General features: G+C 48.3%; 4 protein-coding genes across 4 annotated transcripts; 2 read left to right on the top strand and 2 right to left on the bottom strand.

Annotated features, from left to right (window-relative positions):
- The first annotated feature begins 2869 nt into the window (after positions 1-2869).
- Positions 2870-3241, top strand: LOC145419107 (histone H2B-like). The gene has a single exon (XM_080287348.1). It carries the CDS (start codon positions 2870-2872, stop codon positions 3239-3241), a length of 372 nt encoding a protein of 123 aa, XP_080143474.1.
- Positions 3242-6300: 3059 nt separating this feature from the next.
- LOC145418983 (histone H3, embryonic) lies at positions 6301-6531 on the bottom strand. Its single transcript, XM_080287234.1, has one exon. It carries the CDS (start codon positions 6529-6531, stop codon positions 6301-6303), a length of 231 nt encoding a protein of 76 aa, XP_080143360.1.
- A 1873-nt stretch (positions 6532-8404) lies between these two features.
- LOC145418959 (histone H4-like) lies at positions 8405-8716 on the top strand. The gene has a single exon (XM_080287211.1). The coding sequence runs from the start codon at positions 8405-8407 to the stop codon at positions 8714-8716; it is 312 nt and encodes a 103-aa protein (XP_080143337.1).
- Positions 8717-10576: 1860 nt separating this feature from the next.
- Positions 10577-10948, bottom strand: LOC145419056 (histone H2A-like). The gene has a single exon (XM_080287303.1). It carries the CDS (start codon positions 10946-10948, stop codon positions 10577-10579), a length of 372 nt encoding a protein of 123 aa, XP_080143429.1.
- Between the last annotated feature and the right edge of the window lie 551 nt (positions 10949-11499).

Raw genomic sequence — 11499 nt, 5'->3', positions numbered from 1 at the left:
AAGAACTACACCCTGAAAGAATACAGCTGATAAGGGAAAATAAGAACACCCCTGCCCCTTCTGATCACGAGTTCACTCCCGAGGAATTAAACCATGCCATTAAAACAAGTACAGACACAGCCCCGGGACTTGATGGAATAACTTATTCCATGATTAATCATGCCGGTCCCACTGCCAAAGCTGCCTTATTAGAGCTCCTTAACCACTCGTGGCGCCTCGGGGAAATTCCACCACAATGGAAAGAAGCCTTAATACACCCGATTCCAAAGCCATTAGACCCGCGCACATATAGGCCCATTTCCCTGCTCAGCTGTCTCAGCAAAACTGCTGAGAGACTCGTCAAAAGCCGTCTGGACTGGGTTACCCCCTCCCCCCACAGCCACATCTTCGCCTTTACCAAAAGTAAAGGCACAGCTGAATGTCTAAGCTCTTTTCTATCAGAGCTTAGAGGCGACAAGGGCCTTGCTATATTTAAAGACCTTGAGAAGGCTTTTGAGCTAGCGTGTCCAGAGGCGATCCTGGCCACCCTTGCAAGCAGGGGAGTTCAGGGTCGCCTCCTGAAGTGGCTCGAAAGTTTCTTCTCAGGCCGTAAAGCCAGAGTAAGGTTTCAGGGACAAGTCTCCAATGCACACCAGCACATAAATAGCACGCCACAGGGAAGCGTTATAAGCCCCACCCTTTTCAACTCGTTAATAGAATGTCTTTTACACTTAAATTTAGGTCAGGGGACTCGACTGTTATGTTACGCAGACGACATCACTCTAGTCATTTATGGGGGTAATTATCAGCGCAAAGCAGAGGGCCCTCGACACCTTACACAGTAAATGCAAAGAACTGGGGCTTAAAATCAACCCCCTTAAAACTAAAGCACTTCCCATCAGAATTCCTACCCCCCCAGGCCAACTCACTCTGGGCAACACACCCATAGAATATGTCACCACCCACCGATACCTGGGGGTATATTTTGACACGAATCTTTCCTTCAACACCGAAGTTCACCACCTACGCGACATAACTAAATTACGTCTTAACGCCCTCAGAGCCATAGCAGGGAAGGGTGAGGGAGCCTCCTACAACGTCCTCCGCCTTTTTTACATCCAAGCAGTACGGTCAATTGTCGATTATGCGGCACCAGCACTCCCTACAATCCCTCCTAGACTGGCAGACAAGCTAGAAGTTATACAAAATGAAGCCCTGAGAATAATGACCGGAGCCCCCATGTGGACCCGACTGTGTAATCTGCGTATGGAATGTAACATCGAGTCCCTTAACCTTAGGATTAAATCGCGAGTAGCCAACCTTACAACCAAACTGATACGTAATAACTCCCCCCTCCCACTCACAACAAGACTAAAAGCAGCAATTAACTTACATCCAGACATCCTCAAAAACTCTTGGAGCCACTGTGTAGCCAGAGCTATTCATACATTCAATCTTAAGCCCCTTATCAATCTCCCACCAGACACACCAAGTCACGCTTACCTCCCTCTCCCGCCTTGGGACCCCCTCCTGTTCGACCTCATTATAGCGGACTCCCCCCCCCTAAAGCCCTCACTCCCGTCAGGCAACTAAGACAGGAGAGCCTCATGCGAATCGAGGCCCTCATCACCCCTGATTCAGCAACATACTACACTGACGGCTCCGTCAATAACAACAAAACAGGAGCCGCTGTGGTGAGCCGTAACAACTCATATGGACTACGTGTCTCAGATGGCGCCTCCACCTTACAAACAGAATTGACAGCAATATTAGCAGCAATGGATGACGCACTTGAAATCGAGCCAACATCAGATATCATAATTCACACAGATTCCAAGTGCGCCATCCAAACGTTATCTAAACGAGAACAGACAGACAACGTAAAACTCATAACTAACATTAAAGCCACCGCCCAAGAAATACGAAATGCTGGCGGATCAATCACGATCCACTGGATCCCCAGCCACGTAGGTATTTCTGGCAACGAGTCAGCTGATCGTCTGGCAAGAGAAGCCACTGAATTCCCACATATACAGAGAGATATTGCCCCCAGCATAAATCAAATCAAAAACACAATTAAAAAAAGGGCAATAGAAATCAATCATAAAGAGCATGAAAGCCAAGCCCAAGCCGGCTCCCCCTCTGCTATTTGGTACGCTAAGGCAACCAAGTACGTACCATTAAACATCAACCGCCATTCAAACAATAAAACAATTAAAAAAATAAGACGACTATGCCTTGGTTATAAGTGCAAGGCACAAATGCAAACAGGCGGAGCACAAACGCATTCCTGTGACCTTTCCAACCCTGACACCCCCTTCCCACCCCTCCACTACATCCTACGCTGCCAAGCCACTCGTAAACTTAAAAGACCTGCCAACCCACCTAACCCAGACATCCCACTCGTAAATATTACACCACAAATAGAAGCATCACTCAGGTAGGCAGCCGCCACAGTAATTGCCACTACGCCCCTTTCAACCCTGAGTGAAACAGTTAAGCTCTCCCCGCCCCCGTTCTAACGGCAGATTTACCGCTAATCCCCACTACCGCTAATCCCCTCCCCCTTTCCCGTTCACTAGTGTGTTTGTGCCTGCATGCGTGGATGTAATTTTTACACCTACGTGTGCAGACACAGGATTCACTTGACGATAATCTACATATTTAAAAAAAAAAAAAAAAAAAACGCCCATAGCCATCAAGATGGCTAACTGCTACAACTCAGCCCTATTCACTGACTGAGCCAAATGAAGGCCCGGCCCTCTCTAACGGGGGAGGAAATCGGACAACGGGGGAGGAAATCGGACAACAACAACAACGCGTCCCCCATGTCGACTCAGTCTCTCGCTCGCTCCCGCACCGTGCACATACCGTCTGACTCGGAAACGCCATGCCACCCAATACCTACGGAAAGGCTGCCAAGAAGGCTGGCAAGGCCCAGAAGGCCATTGCCAAGGGAGACAAGAAGAAGAAGCGTAGGAGGAAGGAGAGCTACAGCATCTACATCTACAAAGTGCTCAAGCAGGTCCACCCTGACACCGGCGTTTCCTCCAAGGCGATGTCTATCATGAACTCTTTCGTGAATGACATCTTCGAGCGCATTGCTGCAGAGGCTTCACGCCTGGCACACTACAACAAGTGTTCAACCATCACCAGCCGGGAGATCCAGACGGCCATCAGGCTGCTCCTCCCTGGCGAGCTGGCCAAGCACGCCGTGTATGAGGGCACCAAGGTTGTCACCAAGTACACCTCCTCAAAGTAGAGAGGTTACGCTCTTGGCCATTTCAACATTTCCGGCTCCAATCGGAGCCACAAGATTTTCGATAAAAAGGGGAAAGACAGACTTACAAATTATCCTCTCAGGAACTCGGGTTTATCGACCTTTTTTTTTTCTCTCTCTCTCTCTCTCCCGCTTTCTTTTTTCCCTTCATGTCTTTCTTTCTTTTCTTTTCTCCCTTCATGTCTTTTTCTTTCTTCCTTTTCCGCAACGGTGGTTTGGGATGGGCACGTAGGCACAATCGAAATGTTTTGAACTAGGGTTGGGGGTTAAAACAATAGTCAAAATAAAAGAGTAAATATGGGCGTGCGCGCCTTCTTATTCATCTGGAGAACCAACAACAACAACAACAACGTACCGTCGCCCCAAGAAGTGACGGCACAGTTTCAGATTGCTTCGGTCACTCTCCACTCCCATACGTTCTATGAAAACAGTGAATATAAGGTAAACATTCAATGCCTTCATCACGTCATGCCAAATAACGTATATATTATATCGCGAAAATAATGATGTAAAATGAATAACAGGAGGCAGTGATATATTAGATAGTAACACTTAGTTATCTTTCCCGATTTGAATGAATGTGAAATGTATTAACTTCGCGCGCGGTGGCCAGTACGCCTATAACTCCCAGTCACTTTTTTTTTTTTTTTTTTTTTAAATAAACTCTAATGTCCTGCTCAACAGAAAATGCTGATTTGGAAGTTTGGAACTCAATGATTTGTTTATGAACCTCTGCATTTTATTAATCTTGCGAATCGATTATGCAATGAGGATATCAGACACTGACAGAAGGTAGCATTCTCCAAGGAGCTCCGACTCTGATGTACGGTAGGCCTTTTTTTTTTTTTTTTTTTTTTTCCACCGATTGCCCTCTGTCTTAGATGAAATAATCCTGAGATTTTTCTTCATGGGAAACTGGCCAAAGGCAGTGTAATAACTGCATGTCCTTGAGTGAATGTTATCTCCTTTCGTGCGTGTTGATCGAAACATTGAAAATAGCTTACTGGCTTACGCCTCCTTCCCGTTTTCTGTCGTCGTCCATGGAGACATTGGAAACGGAAATAAATGACTTGAAATTATAGTATTTTAACGGAAATTATTTTATAACTAATAATCATTTCCAATGTTTATTGAAGCTCCCTTTGGTTCAGTCTTACGCTACGCAAAAATCACTGCCTGTTACCATGCTAGATTTGAACTCCACAACATAATTATTCCCGACTCTCCCTGAGCGACAGTTGTGAAACATCAATTAGTTTCGTTTACGAATTCCTATTATCGTAACTAACCAACTGCTTCCTACAATAATTTGGAAATATACAGATAACTGGCCATGGATTTATTGTTTTTTGTAACAATTTTACGTATTAGGTTTCACCTCGTACAGATATAAGGAAGAGTATGGACACTATCGCTGACCGAAAACTTCTGGATACACCGCCGGCACTTCTTAGGCCGACTGTACCAACCAACACACTCAACAGGCGTACAGTAAATACATGCATGACATCGTATCATGCATATTCATGTCAGTCTACAATCTGTACGTACATACAACAACACATGTGCACAAATACATTTATACTGTATACGCAGTGACCTACACATGTACGTACACACTAAGTCATGCTCACATACACACAAGCCCTCATACCTCCGTATACACAGACATACATGCTCACACACACACACACACACACACACACACACACACACGTACAGTATAAACATACAACATTCATACATACATACATACATACATATATACACACGCTCAACTGCAGGTAAAAATCGATGAGTTCAGGTTTCTTTTTTTTTTTTTTTTCCCTCAGTATATTAACGGAAGGATTTAACGTGCGTTCGTGGCCACTGTCAAACCTTCATAACGGGTACAGAGACTCTCCTAATATGCAGCGGGAATGCCTTTCTCCTTGTTCAAACCTGTGTACGTTTATGAGGGCGTGACTGAATCGATCAGGAAGTAAACGAAACAGGCAAATAACGACAACAAAAACTGCGACGTTAACAACAGATCAACAAAAGAAATAAACGAATAGGCAAGTTGCCCCTCCTCCCCCCCCCCACCCCCAACCCCCAAAAAAGGAAATGAATGATCGAAAAAAAGGATGAACGAATGAATGCATGTATGTAACTATATAAGTACAGTTCATTCGTCCGTTTGTGTGTGTGTGTGTGTGTGTGTCCTCATACGTCCGTACACACAGACATACATGCTCACAAAGACCCACAAATACATAGGTACAGTATAAACATACATACACGAGCACAACTGCAGCAGGCGAAAATCGATGGGTTCAGGTTCACCTTTTTTTTTTTTTTTTTTTTCCAGCATAGTAACTGAAGGATTCACCGTGCGTTCATGACGGATATAGAGAGCATCTCCTAATATGCAGCGGGAATGACTTTTCTCGTTGTGCAAACCTGTGTACCTTTATGAGGGCGTGAGTGAATCGATGAGTAAGTAAAAGAAACAGGCAAATAACGAAAACAAAAACTGCGACGTGAACAACAGATCAATAAAAGAAATAAACGAATAAGCAAGTATTCCCACCCTTCAAAAAAAAAAAAAAAAGGAAATGATTTAAAAAAAAAATGAATGAATGAATGCATGCATGTAGGTAAGTAATGGAGTTCATTTGTGTGTGTGTGTGTGTGTGTGTGTGTGTGTGTGTGTGTGTGTGTGTGTGTGTGTGTGTGTGTGTGTGTGTGTGTGTGCGGCAAAGCAAGAGCTGATATATGGAAACCTAAACTGAGGGTCTGTCATCATCTCTCTTTGAAAAAGGGTTTTGGCCCTGAAAAGGGCCGAGATTTCTTTCGATCGAGGTGAGGGGCCTCTCGCCTTAGGCGCGCTCGCCACGGATGCGGCGGGCCAGCTGGATGTCCTTAGGCATGATTGTTACACGCTTGGCGTGGATGGCACACAGGTTGGTGTCCTCAAAGAGACCGACCAAATAGGCCTCACACGCCTCCTGCAGAGCCATGACGGCAGAGGACTGGAAGCGCAGGTCAGTCTTGAAGTCCTAGGCAATCTCACGGACGAGACGCTGGAATGGCAGCTTCCTTATAAGCAGCTCAGTGCTCTTCTGGTAGCGGCGGATCTCACGCAGGGCCACAGTGCCAGGCCTGTAACGATGGGGTTTCTTGACGCCGCCGGTGGCAGGGGCGGACTTGCGAGCGGCCTTGGTGGCCAGCTGCTTGCGAGGGGCCTTGCCCCCAGTGGACTTGCGTGCAGTCTGATTGGTACGAGCCATGGCTGAGCGTGACTGAGGGAGCGAGAAGAGCGAGAGTGTTGGCGCGCCGCGCCTGGCAGCGGCCTTTTTATGCCGCCTGTCTCAGGACTGGCGGCGTGTGAATGGTCGGGGTGTGATGTACATGGCGGTGATTTACTGTTCATGCTTTTTCGATGCAATTCCTGGTTTGCTTGCAAAATTTGGCATGCCCTGTGGCGTGACCTGGCTACGACACCTCTCTAGGATTGGCCTCCTGGGAGCTGGGATGGGGCCTAGGCCTGAAATCAAGGTTAGATGGATAAGGTTCGTACTTGCACTACCGACACTGGGTTATATAAGGGTGGTTGGTGAGCGGGGTCGTGACTCCTCTCGCATAGCTTGGCCTGGCCAGTCGTCACTATGGCCGAGACTTCCAGCGACTCTGCTCGTGCCTGCAACCCATTGAGGGGGACACCAAACAGCAGATCCGTGCCGTCAGGAGCCACTACCATCAAGGGAACCGTGAATTGGTTCAATGTGAGATCGTGTTACGGTTTCATCAAACGCCGGGACACTGGCGCTGATGTTTTCGTACACGCTTCTGGGATCGTTGCACCAAATCCACGGCATTTCCAGCGCTCACTTGCCGAGGGAGAGACGGTGGAGTTTCGTGTTGTACAGGCTTCCAAGGGTCCCGAGGCTAAGGACGTCACTGGGCCGGATGGTATTGCTGTGCAGGGCTCTGCCTATGCACGGCGGCGTCACCCTGCCCAAAGACGCCAGCCAAGGGGTCCTGGAAGTGCTGGCAACACAAACACACTCGTTGCGATGTGTATCGCGATGGCTGAGGCTTTTAGTGGGGGTAGCAAGGCGGTTCTGGCTGTTCTTCCTCAGATCTTTGAGGAGAACGGCCTTCCACGCCTTGCTATTCCCCGAAGCTTCACCCGCGATCCTCGTCTCCCCCCTCATCAGGAGCGTCAGGCCCGGCGACAGCAGCCACCACCACCTCGCACGACACCGCGAAAACGGCTGTGTTTGGATGCCCCTCTCAACCGGACGACTGGCGCCTCCACCATCGAACCTCCGATCACTGGCCCGGAACCGTCACAGGCCATGGATATCGAGCATGGGGAGACTGTTGTGGAGGTTCACCTCCCTTCGTCAGGAGCTGAGGAGGAGCGTGTCTCGTCTCCTGTTCCTTCAGTACATCTGGACGTAGTAGAGCCGCCCTCCTTGCCTTCTCCACCTGCTCCGGACGAAGTGGAGGAGCCTCTTCCACCTTCACCACCGCCTGCCGCCATCGCTCGCCCTTCTTCTCCTCCTCCACCTAAGGAGAAAAGGAAGAAACCGAAGAAGAAAGGGGGAAAAGCCAGGAGCGACTCTTCCACCGTTGCTCGCCGGATCGAGGCCCTCCTTCCACCACTCTCAGGCACTCGTGATCTCGATGCCCGCACGGATGCGGACCTAGAAGAGCTGCTCTTCTGCCTCAAGGATCCGATCAACGACGATGATACACTGCCTCTCGTCTACCAGACGCTGTATCAGAAGATCCGTGAGGTATACATCTCCAACTCCCTCTCTCCATCTGAGGAAGCCGCCATCCGTGAGGGCATCGGGTTCGATCCATCACGTGCAGCCCTCGTCAACTTTATCGCCACCAGACTGCTCTCGTAACCGCCGATCCACCCCTGATCTTGTCATGCCCTTGCTGCTTCGTCTTAGTCTCGTCACCGCTGTGCTCTCTTTTTGAGAGCAACTTTATGCTTCTTCCCTGACGGGCTCTATGTTTGCCCGTGTCCTCACCATGTTGTGAGGCAAATATCACAACAACAACAGCGGGGTCGTCATCATTATTGGTGCTGGGAGCGGAGCGGACACTCACTACTACTGGGTCTGAGCAGCAGCTGTAGACACTATGACTGGTCGAGGCAAAGGCGGCAAGGGTCTGGGCAAGGGAGGCGCCAACCGACACCGCAAGGTGCTTCGTGACAACATCCAGGGCATCACCAAGCCTGCCATCCGTCGTCTGGCTCGTTGTGGCGGCGAGAAGCGTATCTCGGGCCTGATTTACAAGGAGACCCGCGGTGTTCTCAAGGTGTTCCTCGAGAACGTGATTCGCGATGCTGTCACCTACACTGAGCACGCCAAGCGCAAGACCGTGACCGCGATGGACGTGGTATACGCCCTGAAGAGACAAGGGTGCACCCTTTACGGCTTCGGCGGTTAAGAGGGTGCGTGCATAACTGCATGGCACTATTCCACCTGGCCACGGCAAAGCACACAACAGCAACAACCACCACCCCCGGACCTCTTTTATAGGTCCACAACTAATGTCTGTGAAAGAGAATGAATGAAGGCATAGTAGTATAAGTAAATGCAGACGTTGAGCAGGTTAGCTAGCACCAAAAATTTTTTTTTTATTTTTTTTTTTAAGGTAACGGATAGGAAGACATGTAATGCAACCCAACCAACTCTTTACCACACCTAACATAACCAACCCTAACCTAACTGAACCATACCAAACCTCCCTCCCTCTCTCTCTCTCTCTCTCTCTCTCTCTGGCAGTTAAAACAAAAAAAAAGGGGGGGGGGTTAGGCAACTGTCAATTTTGCTTCTACATCTAATTTTAATGGACGTCTGCATACACATACATTATCACTTATTGTGCTGGGCCATTGCTTTCTCTGTCCCTCTGATCTACCCCCTCCCCCATTTCAGGAAAGCTTTCTCCATACCTATCAGGGCAATTTCCATCCTGTTGCGAGAGCATCTCCTCTGCTGTGCTCCGGGAGTCGCCTCCATAAATCGTGAAGGCAAATCCCACTATTCCAAGGTATTTCTGCCTTCATATGCACGAGCAGCAAACTTGAAGGATGCACCTAGAGAATAGAAGACATAGTCAGTCACGTCGGTGAGGCACCACACACACAGTGCATGATATGAATGCCTAAGTGTTAGACAGACAGAATGTCTGCATATGAACAAGTTATCCCTTGAATTTGTCGCTGTCACGGCCGTTTTCTCTAAGTGCCAAAACCCACCAATCACCCATCGTACAAGCATTGCATCAACCGCCATAAAACCGCTGAGGCCTGAAATCAAATTTAAATGGATCCGGTTGGTACTTGCACGACCGCTAGTGCATTATATAGAAGAGGCGGTCGACAAGGTGGCTGACACTCGCCTCCCAACAGCTTCACTAAGCAGGCCTACACCGGAGCTCGCAGTTCGATGGCTGCTGCTGCTGCTGCTGCTGTTGATGATGATGATGATTATTATTATTATTATCATTAATCTTGATGATGACGATGATGATGATGATGACTGATGATGATGATGATGATGATTGATGATGATGATGATGATGATGATGAATGAATGGATGGATGGATGAATAGATAGAGTGTGGTTTTTGATTTTATAGGAACTAGTTGTTGTAATACTACTCCTAATGACGAGAGAAATGAATGAATAGTATTTTCTTAATTATTCCTCTTATTTGGGGGTGTTAAATCCACCATGGTCGTCACCACGCGGATAATATATATATATATATATATATATATATATATATATATATATATATATATATATATATTGTTGAATACATCACCATATCCTCTGTCACTGAACGACTTTGTCCATTCCTTCGATGGTGGGAGAATATCCATGATCATCACCTATGTTATCATTCATCCACCCGGCCAGGCAGTTATTTAGGAGGCATAATTATACAGTACAGTATTATTATGTAGGTGCAGTTGGGAACGGGACAAGACGCTATGTAGTAGTGGGAATATTATTATTATTATTATATTATTAATCGACCTTCACTGTTGTCAGTAGCTTCTTACATGCAACCGAACGTAAATAAATATAGCCAGACACATGCCAGCATTCAACACATACCACATTATATGCACATACATACAGACAGACAGACACATACATTACAGTATACCAACACATTCATCCATACACAAAGATGATGATGATGATGTTGGGCAAAGTCTATTCTCTCTCAAGAAACGAATGTGGCTCCTAAAGGAGCCGATGGAGGTGAAGAAGAAGGATTTCTTGGAAGTGTTTACTTCTTCTCCGTCTTCTTGGGGAGCAACACAGCCTGGATGATAGGCAGGACACCTCCCTGGGCGATGGTAACGCCAGAGAGGAGCTTGTTGAGCTCCTCGTCGTTGCGGATAGCCAACTGCAGGTGACGGGGAATGATACGAGTCTTCTTGTTGTCACGGGCTGCGTTGCCAGCCAGCTCAAGCACTTCAGCTGCTAGGTACTCCATGACTGCAGCCAAGTAGACGGGGGCACCAGCACCCACACGCTCGGCGTAATTGCCTTTACGAAGGAGACGGTGGATCCTGCCGACGGGGAACTGGAGCCCAGCCCTGCTAGATCGGGACTTGGACTTTCCCTTCACCTTGCCTCCCTTGCCACCTCCGGACATGGTAGTAGTATCGTCTTCGTCGTCGCTGGAGTAGGAAGACCTTCAGGAGAAGACTAATGCGTCACCCGCCTTTTTTTTTTGTTGTTGTTGTTGATATTCGCCCCGCACATGTAGGGGCACAGGCAAACAGAGAGCCCGTCAGGGAAAAGTCGGAATCAAGCTCTCGATTCAGAGCAAAGCGGGAACAGCAGGCTGAAGGACGAGGGGGAGCGGGAACAGCAGACTGAAGGACGAGGGGAAGGCGGCAGGGGCAGGGGAAGGTGCGATGGTCGGTGGTGAAGAACGGCTGGGCAAAAAAGCATCTCAAGGCTGCTGACCAGAGTCGGAGACGTCGGTATACTCGGAGTCGTGATCGATATCCTCGTACAACTCCAGCTCCCCCGAGTCCCTAAGGCAAGGTGGAACTCCTAAAGGTGAGTCCTGAAGGACCCGGCTGAGAGCTAGAGTTAAGCCGCGTTCGAACCTGGCGGTGAGGAGCTCACGAGCATCGTCTGACTCGGCAGAGGATGGCAGAAGAAGGGCAGGTGAGAGGCTTGAAGGCGGCAGATCGG

Source organism: Coenobita brevimanus, chromosome 117 (genome assembly GCF_032717465.1).
Source record: "Coenobita brevimanus isolate Jiangsu-jjx chromosome 117, ASM3271746v2, whole genome shotgun sequence".
NCBI lineage: Eukaryota > Metazoa > Arthropoda > Malacostraca > Decapoda > Coenobitidae > Coenobita > Coenobita brevimanus.
This window is presented reverse-complemented; position numbering and strand designations above follow the sequence as displayed.